Source organism: Orycteropus afer, unplaced genomic scaffold, assembly GCF_000298275.1.
Source record: "Orycteropus afer afer isolate SDZICR_OR568_19922 unplaced genomic scaffold, OryAfe1.0 scaffold00064, whole genome shotgun sequence".
NCBI classification, from domain to species: Eukaryota; Metazoa; Chordata; class Mammalia; order Tubulidentata; family Orycteropodidae; genus Orycteropus; species Orycteropus afer.
The window spans coordinates 5016163-5032688 of NW_006921651.1; the positions used below are offsets into that span (position 1 = coordinate 5016163).

The following is a 16526-nucleotide window of genomic DNA, read 5'->3' on the forward strand; positions in this document are numbered from 1 at the left end:
GTTTGCTTTCACTGACAACGCCGTACTATATGTGCAAAAGGGTTCATCTTTGTTCTCTGTACTTCCCACATACCTCTCTGTGTCTTTCTCTTCCTCAATGCCACTATCCACTATATTGATCACTCACATTTGGTACATTGCCCTTCTCTTCACCCAAATCAAAACTTATCTCTATCTGTCTAACAGTGTTCCTCCCCTCCCCTCCCACCCCTGGTAACCAACAAAGAAAATGTACTTTCATAGATAAATGTTTCCTTGACTTTTACAATAACGGACAAATAAATATTTGTCCTTTTGTGATTGACTTATTTCACTCAGCATAATGTTTTCCAAGTTCATCCACGTTATGCAGTGTTTTGCAGATTCTATATTCTTCTTTAGGGTTGCATAGTATTCCATTGTGTGTATGTACCATAGTTTGGATATCCGTTCCTCAGTTGATGGACACCTAGGTTGTTTCCATCTTTTGGCTATTGTAAATAGTGCTGCAATGAACATGGGTGTGCATATGTCTGTTCTTGTCATGGCTGTCACTTCTTTAGGATATATACCTAGTAATAGAATAGCTGGGTCAAATGGTATTTCTACTTCCAGCTTTTGAAGTTACTGCCATACTGCTGTCCACAATGGTTGTACCATTTTACAGTTCCACCAGCAGTGTACGAGAGTCCCAATCTCTCCACATCCTCGCCAGCATTTGTTATTTTCTGTCTTGTTGAACTTTGCTACTAGTGCTGGAACAAGCTAGTATCTCATTGTTGTTTTGATTTGCATCTCTCTAATAGCTAATGATTGTGAGCATTTATTACAAATGTTTTTCAATACACTTTATTTTGAAGAATTTTAGATGAACAGAAAAGTTACAAAGACTACATAGTTCCTGTTTACCTCTCACCCTTTTCTCTTTATGTTAACATCTTATATTACCATCATATATTTGTCAAGTCTAATAAGGAGCTGTGGTGGTACAGTGGTTAAGGCATTCAGGTGCTAACCAAAAGGTGGGCAGTGTGAACCCACCAGCTGCTCTGTGGGAGAAGGATGAGGCAGTCTGCTTCTGTAAAGATATTCAGCCTTGGAAACCCTATGGGGCAGTTCCACTCTGTCCTACTGGGTCTTTGTGAGTTGGAATTGACTCAGTGGCAATGGGCTTTGTTTTTAAGAGACCAGTAGAACACTTGTGGTGTGGTGTTTAAAGTAGTCATTTACTAATCAAAAGGTGGGCAGTTTGAACCCACCAGTCACCCTGCAAGCAGAAAGATGTGGTGGTCTGCTTTTGTAAAGATTACAGCCTTGAAAACTGTGGGGCAGTTCTGCTCTGTCATGTGGGGTCACTGAGTGTTGAAATTAACTTGGCAATAGCTTTTTGGTCAGAGACCAACATTTGTACATTGCTTTTTAACTAAACATATTTTATTCAAATTTCACCAGTTTTCTAATGTTCTTTTTTTGCTCCAAAGGCTCCAATCCAGAATACCACATTATATTTAGTCAAACTTTTTAAAAGTTAAAATGCTTCAGCTAATTACAAACTAGTTCATTTTGCATATGATAATTATGATAAGAAGAGTTACTGAATATTGGTTTCCTTGTCCTGTTTGATGGATTCTGTATTTGGGATATATAGATAGATATATAGATACATAATATATAGCTCCTGAAAGTCAAGAGATTCAGGTTTTTTTTTTTTTTTTTTTCCAGAAAATAATGTTGAGTTTCCATGAAGAACAGGAAGTATTGCCAGAAACTTTCCTTGCCAACTTTCCTTCCCTGATTAAAATGGATATTCATAAAAAAGTAACTGATCCAAGTGTGGCCAAAAGCATGATGGCTTGCCTCCTATCTTCACTCAAGGCTAATGGTGAGTATGTATTTGTGGAGTTGCTGGTGTTTGCGCATAGTGGGAACAGAACTGTCTTAATAGGATGGAAAAAAAAGAAGAGGTGAATTTATGCTCCTTTCCCCACCATGTGTGGTTTGATTTCTGAAGTGTTTGTGGTGCAAGAGGGCCAGATAGTATTTTAGGCTTTGTGGCCACATGCAGTCTCTGCTGCATATTCTTTCTTTTTTTAAACAACCCTTTAAAAACATAACAATATTTTTTTTTGCCATTGGGCCATACAAAAACAAGTAGTTTGCTGAAGCCTGAGGGGATGCTGATATGTGCACATGCTTCTGGGGTGTTGCTACATCCTTAAAACGTTTGAGTCCTAGTGTTGTCCCCTTTGTGGAGGAATTTAAACAACTGTATCTGTGAAGAAGCACAGTTCTCAGCATTGTGCTTGGAACGAAACCACGTAGGTGTGTGAGGTGTGCCTCAAATCTGTAGCACATTTGCTTATCTATTATGCTGAAATAGGCTTTGCCCTGCAGGCTTTTTTTCAAAGGCAATGTGACTTTGAACTGAGGTGTTCTTTGCCTTAAAGAGTTCTTACACCCTCTCCTCTGACAGGTTTTTTGTTTCTTTTTTTTCCTTCTGGGGAAGAGATTCACTCACTATGCAGCCAAGTGCTTCACTGTACCACAAAGATTACTCATAGTTTACACACATAATTCTACTAATTAAGTGACTTATTTATATCTTGTATATTTGTTTTATTTCTAGGCTCCAGGGGGGCTTTCTGTGAAGTGAGACCAGATGATAAAAGAATTCTGGAATTTTACAGCAAGCTAGGCTGTTTTGAAATTGCAAAAATGGAAGGCTTTCCAAAGGATGTGGTTATTCTTGGCCGGAGCCTGTGACACGTATTGGCGTTGTGAACTGTCCAAAAGTCTCTTTAACTCCACTTGGTGGGTGGTGGTTGGGGTCTTCATACAGTTCAGCTTCTGGAGTGGCAACAAATCAATCAGAAAATTGGATTAGAAACAAAGAAGACTGTAAAACTGACCCATCACACATTCAGACTACTCACTGGTTGGAAGAAAATAGTATTGCTACAAATCCTATATGAAACAGGGATGGGCCTTCTTTTTGGGTCTTGTGTTAGGTGCCAAGACCTCTTACATAGGCTTATAGGGAGGGAGGGGGTGGTCTTCAATAAATGTAGTCAGCACTGTTTTCTGCACCAGTGTGGTTGCATTTCTCACCTAAGGGTAATCAAAATCACTTCTGTCATCCTTCTCGGTTTATTGAATGAAATGTCTCTCATTCTTTGGAGGTACATGGCAGAGATAAGAATGGTTTAGTGGGTTTTGGAGTCTTCAGGGTGGGGATTCCAAGTGGGATGGTTGTCACATTAGTTTAAGCTGAATATGTGATTTCAGTTTTTGGCCGTTTTTCTGCTTTTCGTAAAGCCGTGGCCAGTTGTCTCCTGTAGCGACTTTTGGTTCAGGCATGTTGTGCTTTGTAGGGACAAATGTGCAGTTGTTTGGGGCAAAAGCCTCAAAACGACAAACTTGTAAATTTCTTTGTATATATAAACTAGTTGTAACCTGGTTATCCTTTGTGTTTACTGTTTTTAGTTTTTTTCTGGAAAATAAAAGGGTGTTAGTTCAGGATGGCACTTTGAATAATGTAAATCATAGTGGAACATAGATTTGCTTTACTTATATCTATGTGGGGGTTTTTAATTTGTTTTTTTCTTTAGAAGTTTCCTTTTTAAAGTGCCTCCCACCTAGGGCTAGGGTATGACCATTTGGGGTACGAAAGCCTAACTTCTGTAACTAGGACTCAGTCTGTTGCAAAGTACAGTCACTTCTGGTAATTAACCTCAATAGCAGGTCAGCATGTGAAATGTTAGTTTTGACACCTGTCAAGTAGGGTTCAGGGACTAATTGGTCCCATTCCTTTAGATCAATTGTCCTTTAATTTTTAAGACCTGTTAGTACTGGTTTTATTAAATCAGTGTCTCTTTATTCTTGCATGTTTGTATCTAATTTTAAAAAGAAAGAATGAGCACACTTTAATCAATGCTTTACGATTAACTTTTTTCCTCCTTTAACCACTGATTCTGAAAGCTTCATGTATTTTAATTTGGATTTGATGTTTTTAAGGGGCCTGAGCATGAGGCTGGCAGGTAATCTCTGCAGGAGTCATTTTTTCATCCTGGCTGGCTGACTTCTCCACAGATTCATAACAGAATTTTATTATCTTGCTTCCCTGCAGTTTTGCATCAGCTGTTTAACTTTGAGCTGTGTGAGGGGTGAGGGGCAAGGAGAAGGAAACATGAAATATTTTCCTTCATAGAAGTCCCGCCAGAGTGGGCTTTGAAGGAACCTTAAAGCTTTATACCAAGTTTGACTTTAATCAGGGCATGAGAGTGCACTGAGTGGGTGAGAAGAAGGCAAGGAAGGAAGCCTCTTCATTTTCAGAGTAGAAACTTGAACTAATAGAAAGACAAGGCATGTTGGAAAGCTGGATCCAAGTTTGCATTTTTGAAGGCTGAGGGGAAGTGAAGAGGGAGTATCCCTAGTAGATACTGTTTCCCTTTGAGTGTATCTCATACACTAGTGGACAACACTAGCATTTTATCTGGAAGATTTTACGGTCAACCTCCTATGGAATCATGAATTAAAAAAAAAAAAAATCAAGTTTGCTTGTGGCTTTATCTTGGCTTTTAATAATCATTTTGGCCAGTCTTCTGGTCACAGATGGTAAACTGTGAAACAGATGTCCAGGCCTAAACCTTCATCACTGTAGGATCATAAAGTGCTAGCTATGCTGACATCTTTTATGGTTATGAATCTTTATTAAGGTTGGAATGACACTTTTATTGTTTTGATCACATCTCAGTTTCTGTAGAAAACAAACTGTAAAACTATGTGAAGACCATGCAAGAGGCAAAATAAAACTTGAAGTGAATGTGTGTAGTGTTGTATTGTGTGAACCTGGTTCCTGTGTCCTGCCTTCCACCTTTTCTCAGGTCTACAAGCAGATCTTGTTTACAGGCAGACATTCCTTACCGCCACAGCTGTCCCAGGTTTGAGACTGGATATTAGAGGCAGCCTTCCCCATTCTCATCCCTGTAAAGGGCTTCCTTCCAGATTTTCTACAAGGGCAATAGCCTTAAAAAGCAGACCAGTTCCTGCCAAGCCACCTCTTTGAAATTTATAACCTGGAAGTAAAATAGGAAAGCTAGTTTGAAAGAGTATCTGCCAAATAACAGGATATTGTTGTTATGTGCCGTTGAGTCGGCCCTGACTCATAGCGACCCCCCCCTTGGGTTTCTGAGGCAGCATCACTAGGGAAGTAGATTGCCCCATCTTCCTTTTGAGGAGTGGCTGGTGGGTTTGAACCGCCAGCCTGTGGTTAGCAGTCAAGTGCCTTAGGCACTATGCTACCAGAGCTCCCCAGTAATAGGATAGGGAACACGTAATTTGCCTGTTTCTTGGCCCAACGTTGAAAGATGGGAGAAGTAACACAAATTGTGTGAGATGTAGAAGAATCTAAGGCGAAGGATGTGCTTGGGCTGTTGAGGAATCAGGTTCAAAGAAAGTGTAAAGGGTGGGCCTGCCAGAATAGTGGTTGGGCCCACGTCTGAACTAACTTAAACTCTGTTAACAAGGCCAGCAAATAGATTTGACACATTGAACACTTAATGACAGAAGACCAAATGAGTTGTGGGATGACATCAAGGACCTCATACGTGAAAAAAGTAAAAGGTCATTAAAAAGGAAATGCTGAAGTATTCAGGGTCAGAAGAGACAAACGTGCTTTTGAACATAAAGTCGCTAATGCAAATGGAAGAGAGTAAAAGTTGAGCAGAAGCTTTGAAGCAAAACCAAACTTGAGTCATCAGGTCAGTTTTGACTCATAGCGGTCCACTTTGAGTTTCCAAGGCGGTAAATCTTGAAGGAAGTATATCACCCAGTCTTCCTTCCACAGAGTGGCTGGTGAGTTTGAACCACTAAACTGGTTAGCGGTCAAGTGCTTCAGGCACTACACCACCAGAGCTCCTTGAAGCTTTCAAAGGGCGGCATTAAAAGTATTATGGTGATAAATGTGCTCAGTAAATTTACACCCAGATCACAATAACAAATGATTTAATACAAAGTATGAAAGTGCAAAGACCTGAGGCTAGAAAGGCAAAATGGAAGAACATGTTCCCCATTTCTCAAGCTGAAAAAAAATTCAAGCTTTGAGTTGGAATACTGAAGAATTCAATGGGTAAGATACTTACTGAAGGATGAAAGAAGTATCAAATGAACATGAAAGGAACACACATGTCACTATACCAAAAAGAATTACTCAATATTCAACGATGAAGGAAATGTATGGTCAACAACTGATGGTATTGAAGGAAGAAATCCAAGCTTCACTGAAGGCACTGGGAAAAAGAGGCAACAGGAATTGAGGAAATACCCATTGAGATGTTTCAACAAATGGATGCAGCACTGGAGGCACTCACTCGTTTATGCTAAGAAATTTGGAAGACAGCTACCTGGCCAAGTGACTGGAAGAAGTCTGTATTTGTGTCCATTCCAAAGGTGATATGTGCATGTGGTAATTACCTAACAATATCATCATGCAAAATTTTGCTCAATATAATTCATAAACAGTTGCAGCAGTACATTGAAAGAACTTACAGAAATTAAAGTTAGATTCAGAAGAGGACATCGTTGGTGATGTCCGATGGATCTTAGCTGAAAGCAAAGAATATTAGATGTTTATTTGTGGTTTACTGACTGCAGAGATCGACTGTGTCGATCATAAATTATGGATAACATTGTAGGTAACGAGAATTCCAGAACATCTTAATTGTGCTCACACAGAGCCTATCATAGACCAAGAGGCAGTGGTTTGAACAGAACAAGGGGGTATCACATGATTTAATCAGGAAAGGTGTGTGTCGGGTGTATACTTTGACCATATTCATACTGTATGCTAAGCAAATAATCCAAGAAGCTGGAGTATGAAGAATGTGATACAAAGATTGGAAGAAGGCTCATTAAATGATCAAATATAGATGAGACAACCTTGCTGAGAATGAAGACTTGGTTAAGATCAAAGACTATAATAATAATTGTTGTTGTGGTTATGTGCCGTCGAGTCGGACCCGACTCATAGTAACTCCTCCTTGGGTTTCTGAGGCAGTATCACCACGGAAGTAGGTTGCCCAACCTTCCTTCTGAGGAGTGGCTGGTGGGTTTGAACCGCCAGCCTTCTAGTTAGCAGTCAAGTGCCTTAGGCACTAAGCTACCAGAGCTCCTATAATAATTAGATATATTATTAATATAATAATATATAAATATAATTAATATTATAACAATATAATTTGATATGGATTATACCTCAACATAAGGAGAACAAAAACCCTCACAACTGGACCAATAAGCAACATCATGATAAAAAAGACTCAAGTTGTCAATTACTTCATTTTACTTGACTCCATAATCAATGCCCACCCATGGAAGCAGCAGTCAAGAAATCAAATGACTTAATGCATTGAGCAAATTTCCAAGAGACCTTTTTAAAGTGTTACAAAGCAAAGATGTCACCTTGAGGACTAAGGTGCACCTGACCCAAGTCATGGTATTTAAAATCTCATATGCATGCAAAAAGGATCTCTGGTGGTGTGGTGAAGGCATTTGGCTGCTAACCAAAAGGTCGATGGTTCCAACCTACCACCTGCCCTATGGAAGAAAGATGAGGCAGTCTGCTTCAGTAAAAATTTAGTCTTGAGAACCCAATGGAGGTCGCTAGTAGGTAGGCATTGACTCGATGGCAGCGAGTTTGGTGTTTTGAGTTTATGCATGAAAAAGTTGGACAACAAGGAAGACCAAAGAATTGATTGCTTTGAATTATGGTGTCGGTGAAGAATATTAAAGATACCACGGGCTGCCAGAAGAACAAACAAATCTGTCTTGGAAGAAGTACAGCAAGAATTTTCCTTAGAAGCGACGATGGTAAGATTTCACCTCATGTACTTTGGATATGTTATCATCAGAAGGGACTTGCACCTGGAGAAGGACATTATGCTTGGTAAAATAGCAGGTCAGTGAAAGGAATATCCTCAATGAGATAGGTGCAACCATGGGTTCAAACAGCAAAGATTGTGAGGATGGCACGGGACCTGGCAGTGTTACGTTGTTTTAGGTAGGATCACTATGGAACGGATTTGATGACACCTAGCAACAACAGCTCTGGTAGCATAGTGCCTAAGGCACTTGACTGCTAACCAGAAGGCTGGCAGTTCAAACCCAACAGCCACTCCTCGGAAGGAAGGTTGGGCAATCCTATTTCGTAGTGATACTGCCTCGGAAACCCAAGGAGGGCTCGCTATGAGCCAAGGAGGGGTCGCTATGAGTCGGGACCGACTCGACGGCACATAACAGCAACAACAGCAAGGCCAGCATCTGAGGCTCAAACACAAGGTTGGTGGAGGGGCAAGTCTGCGGTATAGAAAGGGTGCACGGTCATTTGGGCGGGAACTTGTTCTTGGTACGTGCCGTGGAGTCGGCCCGACTCATAGCGACCCTACCTTGGGTTTCCGAGGCGGTATCACTACCCAAGTAGATTGCCCAACCTTCCTTCCGAGGAGTGGTTGGTGGGTTTGAACCGCCAGCCTTCTGGTTAGCAGTCAAGTGCCTTAGGCACTAAGCTACCAGAGGTGCTTAAACTATAAAGATGGAGGAGTTGGGCTGAGTTAGAGGGGAAATTCCTGGAGCTGAAAGTCTTCAGACTCCTGGGCTTCACTTGGGTCAAAAGCTCTGCCAAGTACAAAGCTGTGAGCGCACTTCCTTTGCTTTTGTAGGAACTCAGGTTGCCCTGCAACCCACCTTTGCTAGGGAAGGGAGTAGGAAAGTCTTCCATGCCTCAATGAAGCTTACCCAGGGTTAGAAGAGTGGGCGACTAAAGGATGCTAGGATTTAGAGAAAATGGAGGCAGCAGCCGCCTTCAGAGAACCTTGGTCCTGGAAATAAGCAAAGGCGTTAACATTAACCCCAAATCCATGCTTCTTGACATACAGATCTCAACAAGCCGCGACCGCCTCGGAGAGACTTGAGCGGAGCAGAAACAACTTCCGCCTCGGTTTCTTCCCTCGGTCGGAGCGTCTCCTTTAAGAGACTGGGCCGGAACTGGCGGTGTGTCACTTGCTTTGTACGTGTCGGAGGCGGAGTTTGCAGAAGGTCTTTGCAGCATGGCCGCCGGCACCGCCGCCGCCTTAGCGTTCCTCAGCCAGGAGAGCCGAACCCGGGCTGGGGGTATCGGGGGTCTGCGCGTCCCGGCCCCAGTCACTATGGACAGTTTTTTCTTCGGTATTGTGTAGAGGAAGGGATGAGGGTGGCGCTGGGGAGGCCTCGGTAAGCGGCGGGGATGAAGAACAGGAATCCATTCGAGTGCACAGCCTGGGTGGGGACGGTGGGCTACCTTGCAGACCCTGACAAGAGCGGGCCTGCTACGCGGATGCTTGCGAGGCAGGAGGCGACGCCTGGCCCAGATGTGCGGGGCGGGGCCCAGGGCCGAGCGCCCTAGGTGTTTTTTGAGAAGGGACGTCTGGTGGGTGTGTATTGGCCGGTCAGTCGATGGCTACACGTGACAGAGGTTTGATTAAATGTCCCCCCCTCACACACACACACTTATGCAACTTAGTTATCTCTCCCAGGTTGTGAGCTCTCCGGTGGCACCCGTTCCTTCACCTTCAAGGTAGAGGAAGAGGATGATGCCGAGCACATGCTGGCCTTGACCATGGTGAGGGACTGGTGGGGAGGGAGAGGTGGGTGGCAAAGAAAGCATAGGCTTGGGCAGGCACTGGGTGGGCCTCTCCCCGCCCCCCTTTACACGGAGTCACCTCCGTCTAACTCCCGCATGGACAGCTGCTCTGCAAGTTGATCCAGGCACCTCTGAGTTTGGGCAAGTTCTAGGGGAGATGCCTCCACCTCAAGCCTCCTTTGAGGAGACCCAGAAACCCTGTGTACCTTTCCCAGCTCTGCCTCACGGAGGGGGCCAAGGATGAGTGCAATGTGGTGGAAGTTGTGGCCCGGAACCATGACCATCAGGAGATTGCAGTTCCTGTGGCCAACCTGAAGTTGTCCTGCCAACCCATGGTGAGTTTCTCGGGAGCTCTGGTAGCATAGTGCCTAAGGCATTTGCCTGCTAACCAGAAGGCTTGCGGTTCAAACCCACCGGCCACTCCTCGGAAGGAAGATTGGGCAATCTACTTCCATAGTGATACCGCCTGGGTCCACGGCAGTGAGTTGTTTTTTTTTTTTTTTTGGACCTGGGAGGAGGGAGGGGTGTGACAAGAGAGTTAAAGCTTTGGGACTTTCCACCATACAGTAAGGGGACAGGAAAGACCCAAGCCTTTCTCCTCTTCCTCCAGCTCAGCCTGGATGACTTCCAGCTTCAACCACCTGTAACCTTCCGCCTGAAGTCAGGCTCTGGCCCTGTGCGGATCACTGGGCGGCACCAGATTGGTGAGAGTGAGAGAAGGGCTTTCTCCTTTGCCTGTGGTCTACTCCATCAGGCCTTCCCGCACACCTGCCCCGTCTCCATCCTCTCTTCTCCCACTGCAGTCCCCTTACAGGGCCTACATGCCCCCCTGCCCCAGGCAGTGCCCCCTGCATCATGTGTCCTCCACCCCTCCGTCCTACTTGGGCCTCCCCCTTCAGGGAACCTGGCCCCGCTGCTTCAGCTCCTGCCCTGCACTCCTTTGGCTCTTTGGCCCCCATTTTGATGGGTGAGATTCAGTCCAGCTAGACCATAAGCTCTAAGTGGTCAGGATTCCTGCAGACCTGTTACCACAAGGGCTATAATTAAGGGTTGCCCAATGAATGGCATGTGGTAGGAAGGAGGAATGGCATCAGCCTTCCTCCTCTCCCCCTTTCTGCTTGCCTGCCCACCAGTTACTATAAGCAATGATGTCTCTGAGGAAGAGGAGAGTGAGGAAGACAACAGTGAGGAGGAGGAAGTTGAGTTGTGCCCTGTCCTGCCTGCCAAGAAGCAGAGGGGCAGGCCCTAACTCTCCTTGGTGAGTCAGGAGGAGCAGGGTGGGACCCAGCTGGGGGAGGGAGCAGAAGGAGCAGGTAGGGTCTAGATGCTGACACCTTGTCTCTTCTTAGGTCAAGCAACAGCCTGTTGCACCATGTTCCTGGACAAGTCTCAAGAATTTGAAATGTTTCTTCTCCGTTGAAGAGGAGGGTTTGGGGCAAGGGATGAGGGGGGGACTTGGGCTGGTGCTTGGAGAAAAGGTGGTCCATTCTCCATAGAGCCCTGTTGTTCTAGACCCAACCATGTCTGGGGCTTTCCTTTTCTCTAGGGGTGGGAGGAACAATGAACTCCTATCCTGACCCTCTCCCCCACCTTCCCACGAGGATTGGAGGTCAGTAGGTGAAGCTCAGGACTACACATTTTTAGCCCTTTTTACATTTTTGGATTAAAGGTTGAAATAAAATGACATGTGTTTTTTATTTTTTTGAAAATCATTTGAATAGCTTCTTCCCATGCTGGGTTGATCTTCCCCTAGGGACCACCAGGTGGCACTGTGGCAGCACCAAGGGTGGCCCTGGACCTGGGGTAGTCTGGGGAAATGTGGGATCCTGCTATCTCCAGGGTCTGGGGCCAGGCCCAAGCCTGGGCCTGAAGTCCCTTGTTGGAAGAAGACCTCCCAACATCCAGACCTTTCCCAGCCCTGTGGGTGTGTGGGGGCGACCATTCCAGGAGGTTATCAGTGTCCAAACAAGGGTCTGGGCCTCTGTCAGCACTCAGGGTGATGGGCAGGGTACAGATAAGGGGGCTTAAGCTGCCTGAGGAATGTGCATCCCTAGCCCCATGAGGGGCTCAGGCCCAGGGAGGGCTGGGAGGGGTCGGGTGGAGGCCAGCCTTTGCTCCTCTTTTGAGTCTTGCAGGCGGTCTTGAGCAGGGCTGGGCCCTTAGAAACCTGATTCTGGGGGCCAGATGGAAGGGGCTGGCCAGATTGGGTGATGGAAACCAGAATCCGGGTGGCCTGGCATATGGGGACGGAGAGGAGCCCCTGGGAATCTGCCTCCTGGGCTAAGGGCTTCTTGCCCCCCAGCATCCTGCTGGTCTGGGGTCTCTGTTCCTGGGAATTGGGTGATTCTGGGCCCTAGCTACTGCTGTGCCAGGAAGACTGAATGCACATGGTGTGTTTAGAGTGTGCGTGACCAGCTTTGGGGTCAACAGTTCAGCAGCTCTGTTGATGAGGGGGTGTCAATGCCCAACAAACAAACAAACAGAAGGTTACCTCCTGAGACAGCCAGGGGCCAGACAGGTTAAGGATGGACAGAGACCAGGGACTTTGGGGACAGGCCGCTGTCCGTACCAGTGGCTGGGGAAGTCAGTGGACAAGTGAGAGTGGGTCCTAGATAACTGGAAGGGGCCAGTAATGCAGGTAAAGTCAACTTTGGAGGAAGTGTCCCCACAACAGGAAAAACCCTTCCTTGTCAGTAGGCACCCCTGGAAAAGGAGCTACCTGAGGAACTGGTGAGAAGCAGGGGTCCTTTTTTCAACCTCCCTTCTTATGTTGAAGACAAAGGAAAAAGAAGCCTTTCTTTGTGTTGCAGTGGTCAGTTAGTGCCCTATTCCCTGCTCCACGAGGAGTTTCCTGAAATGTTTTCACCAGGGAGCCAGGGATTCAGGGCACCGTAGGTTCCGAGCCATTGACCTCCTTTTGGCACCCGGGGACGGGCAGCTGGCGCCCTCTGGTGGGTGAGGCTGAAACAGCCGAGAAGAGGTGAAGGTTTCGTTCCCAGGCCGCCTCTCAAGGTGCGCGCCGTGGTGCCAGGTTTTTGTGCCTGGAGAGAGATTTGGGCTGCCAAAGTTTAGGCTGAAGAGAAGGCGCTGAGTCATTCATTCATCCAACCATCCATCCATCCATTCATTCATTTCTGGGAAGGGCTCGAGTTAGAATAGAAGCAAGTGGTGGCGTTCATGCCCCTGCCTTCCTCCTCTCGCCGCCAGCCTCCAAACTTCTAGGCACGTGCTTCGTTGGAGGCGCGGGAGACCGACCGAGTGCAGCGAAAAGTCATCTCTGGGGGGATGCCTCCCAAGCTGACCCACCCACTCCCTGCGCGTGACCTCGCCCGGATATTAACCCCCCGCGACGCCGCTGATGGCTCGGTGCATTCAGCGCCTGTGTGCCAGTCGGGCTTCCTGAGGCCCCGGCGGCGCTGAGCGCGCTCCTCCCCGCAGTGGGGGCCCAATCCACATTTGTCTCCTGGCCCCGCAGTTTCCTGGCCAGTTCGGGTGCCCGTGGGGGGTTCCTCCCTCCCCGGTACTCTCTTCTACCCTTTCCCCCTCAAGCGGACAGTAAGAGAGCTGCCGATTCATTTTGGCCACAGAGCGCGGGGGCTGAAGGCGCACTCCGGAGTTGCCGACCGCCGGAGGAAGAGCAGACTCTTACTCGGGGCTCCCTGGAGTGGGGGAGTCCCAGACGGGGGCCCCAAGTGCTTAACGCAGTCTGGGAGATTTGCATTTGAACGGTGGGCGGGAGTCCGCGGCGCTTTGAACGCCGGGCGCAGGGGGCGCGCAGCCGAGCAAGCTGCCGTCGGGGTGGCCGCGGCTGGCGGGGATCTGAGGGACCCGCGTCGGGTGGGGGGCCAAGGGTGCGTTTGGAAAGAGGCAGAAGGTGTGTGTTTGGGTCCCGGCGAGGCCGTGTTTGCGTTGGCGAGGAGTGTGTGTTTGTGTTTGCAGTGTGTGTGTGTGTGTGTGTGTGTGTGTGTTTGTGTTTTCGGAGTGTGGAGGCGGCCAGGGAAGGTGGCCGGGCTGTCACTCAGCGATCAGGTTGACAGGCGCTCCCTCATCAGGGCCCGGGAGCTCTGATTGCAGATTCGCGGAAACAAAATAGCAATTGTAATTACGGGGCTTTGATAAGATAAAGGAGCGAGCTGGCTGGGAGGCGAGCGAGTAAGGGAGGGAGGGAGCGGCCTGCCGAGGCCCCGGCCAACATTTGCATCTGTCAGTCACCGGGCTGCGCCGGGGCAGAACGGGCGCCTGTTGCAGGAGGTGTCCCCATTGCCTGGCCGCCTGGCCTCCGTGGACCCCGACTTTGGGGGAGACTGAAGGAATACCCCCAAAATGGACTATTACTAGGGGTGAGAGTGCGGTTGTTGGGGGGGGGTCTCCAAGTGTAAAAGGCCTTCTGCTCCTGCTGAGACCCCGTGGCAGAGGTTAAGGTGCGAGTGTGAAACTCTGTCCTCGGCCCCTTCAGGCTCCAGAAGGCACATCTCCTCTGGAGGGGTGAGGAGATAAAGATCATTGGGGTTCAGCTCAGGGTCCTTAGAACCTTCTGGGGGCTCTAGAACCAGGACCAGACCGAGGCTAGTCTAAGCCACCATCTACCACCTCTGTGTTGTTGTTGTTGTTGTTGTGTGCCATCAAGTCGGACCCGACTCACAGTGACCCCTCCTTGGGTTTCCAAGGCAGTATCACTACAGAAGTAGATTGCCCCATCTTCCTTCTGAGGACTGGCTGGTGGGTTTGAATCGCCAGCCTTCTGGTTATCAGTCAAGTGCCTTAGCCACTATGCTACCAGAGGGACAAATACCCTGAGTCGTCCTGGCTGGGACCCCAGGAACACATATATACTAAGCACCGGCTGGTGGCCCTGAGCCCTGCTTGGGTCCTGCTCTCTGCTGTTCCCATCTGACTGTTTTCAGAGGGGCTGGCTCCACTGCGGAGAAGTCCCCTCTCGTTCAGGAAGTGCCCACCCCTGCTTCCATCCCTCCACTCATTCATGCAATCAAAGGAACATTTTCAAGCACCTACTATGTGCAGGGCATAAGGTTAAGATGGTGAGCAACAGCCATCTTCTCTGCCTTCTCTTGAAGCTTGCATTCCAGGGCTGGCAGGGAGGCAGACACTCAACAAGTCACCACACAGGCCACTAAGACAGTGATGACACATTGAGGAGAGCAATGAGGGAAAAGAACGGTCCTGGGCTGTGAACACCTGCAGCTGGCCTGACCTCTCTCTCCCCTGTTGGGCCCACTTCCCAGAGAGCTGAGAGGAAACACCACCAAACCTTTGGCCGATACAAGCCAAATAAATGGTGGTGCATACAATTACTATCTGTTGGGGAGGTGTCCCCCTCCCACTTCACTGCTAACCAGAGGCTGGGGGTTCAAACTCACCAGCCACTCCTCGGAAGGAAGATTGGGCAATCTACTTCTGTAGTGATACCACCTCGGACACCCAAGGAGGGGTCGCTATGACTCGATGGCAGTGAGTTTTGAGTTGGGAGAGGTAGATACAATTCTCACTGGGGAAGATGCACATGGACTAAGTTCTGAAAGCACAGCTAGTGTCCTCACTCATTCATTCAACAAACACAAACTGCAGAATAACCCTGCCCAGCTCTGGGTCATGAGCTGTAAGTTCCAAACTAGTAAGACCTGGGCCCTGCCTGGAGGCTGGTGGGAGCAAAAGCCAGCTGAATGAGCCAAATACTGGAAGGGCTAACAGGGAGGTGCAGGGAGGCTACAGGGAGCCGTGAGAGCTGGAGACAAACTCCCTGTCTCTGTTTCCCATCTTCCCATTGCACAGGGTTTGCATTGATGGCTGAGTGGGAAAGATGGGGGGCATAGGGAGAGGGAAGGTAGGCAGCACCCGGCTGTGCTGTTGAACAAGTGCCTGCCTGCCACCCCTGTCCTGATGGCTTCCGGGAACCACCCCAACTCCTCCAGCCCTGCCCCCAGGGGCCGGGGTGGGGGTGGGGTCCGAGGAGAAGGCGGCAGCAGGGCAGGGCACCTGGGGCTGCGCCTGCTTCTCAGAAGTACCTCTTGTGGGCACCTCTACCCACCCAGGCTGCTCCCATAGAAGAGCCTGGCTCGGGCACAGAAGCAATGAGTTGGGGGGCAAAGAAAGGCTTAGAGGAGCCCCTACCTTCTTGGGAGTCCCGCCCCCCAGCTAGTTGACGCAAAGCACAAGTTCGTTCCTAGTACACAGTAGTTGTGTAAGTATCTGCTAAACGCAAAAAAGACTCAGGGAAAACGCTGGGCAGCCGAGGCAAGTCCCTCACTCCAGACAAGCAGCCGAGAGTCGTTCTTTTTGCCCCCTCAGCCAGTTGGTTTGCGAAACAGTGACTGTGAGCTCTCTCAGGGACCTCTGGGCTCCCCTTTCCACACAGGGGGTTCATGGGTCCCCCCAAGCTTCAGCCCAGTGTGTGGGGAGAAGGAAGGGCCGGGACTCAGGTGATGGCGATAATGCGCAGGCATTTCTCACGCTCAAGGCCTCCTGAGAAACTGACCGAGACCCGCGAGACAGGCAGAGCGGGGCGCTCTGCGGAAAGATGGGGAGCTGGGTTCCCCCATCGCGCACACACGCACTGCGCGAGAGACGGATGCACAGCCCATCAGTCTCTCGAAGCGGCCGTCGCCACCCACAGGCCGGGTCAGAGCGCACAGTTAGTGGCTCCGAGGCATCTGCGGACCACATCCCACGGCGGGGACCGGGCTCCGGGCACCGTCGGGCTCAGGCGCACCGGCGGTGCAGCGAGCCCCAGCCCAGGGCTCGGGGCCCCACACAGAGGGGCCGCATCCCCGCGGGTCCGAGGCCCCGAGCGCGAGAGGGGCCAGGCCCAGGTGGGGGCGGTGCCCACCCCGCCGCCCCCGCCCTCCCGCTGGCGCGC

At 48.9% G+C, this 16526-nt stretch overlaps 3 protein-coding genes across 3 annotated transcripts in view; all 3 read left to right on the top strand.

Moving 5' to 3' along the window:
• Positions 1-2742, top strand: part of OGA (O-GlcNAcase) — a 31125-nt gene extending 28383 nt beyond the window's left edge. The window contains exons 15-16 of the mRNA XM_007939928.2: positions 1702-1861; positions 2606-2742. Coding sequence (XP_007938119.1) covers positions 1702-1861; positions 2606-2742 — 297 coding nt within the window. The remainder of the gene's footprint in view (positions 1-1701; positions 1862-2605) is intronic.
• A 6338-nt stretch (positions 2743-9080) lies between these two features.
• NPM3 (nucleophosmin/nucleoplasmin 3) lies at positions 9081-10901 on the top strand. Its single transcript, XM_007939931.1, has 5 exons — positions 9081-9198; positions 9546-9631; positions 9868-9987; positions 10263-10356; positions 10786-10901. The coding sequence occupies exons 1-5, from the start codon at positions 9081-9083 to the stop codon at positions 10899-10901; spliced, it is 534 nt and encodes a 177-aa protein (XP_007938122.1).
• A 5286-nt stretch (positions 10902-16187) lies between these two features.
• Positions 16188-16526, top strand: part of FGF8 (fibroblast growth factor 8) — a 6395-nt gene continuing 6056 nt past the window's right edge. Inside the window, exon 1 of the mRNA XM_007940026.2 lies at positions 16188-16384. Coding sequence (XP_007938217.1) covers positions 16188-16384 — 197 coding nt within the window. The remainder of the gene's footprint in view (positions 16385-16526) is intronic.

Excerpts from the sequence above, each read along its gene's own strand:
- NPM3 (XM_007939931.1), top strand. The coding sequence starts at position 9,081 with ATGGCCGCCGGCACCGCCGCCGCCTTAGCGTTCCTCAGCCAGGAGAGC. Across the intron at positions 9,199-9,545 it reads TATGGACAGTTTTTTCTTCG|GTTGTGAGCTCTCCGGTGGC; the intron begins GTATTGTGTAGA and ends TATCTCTCCCAG. Across the intron at positions 9,632-9,867 it reads ACATGCTGGCCTTGACCATG|CTCTGCCTCACGGAGGGGGC; the intron begins GTGAGGGACTGG and ends TACCTTTCCCAG.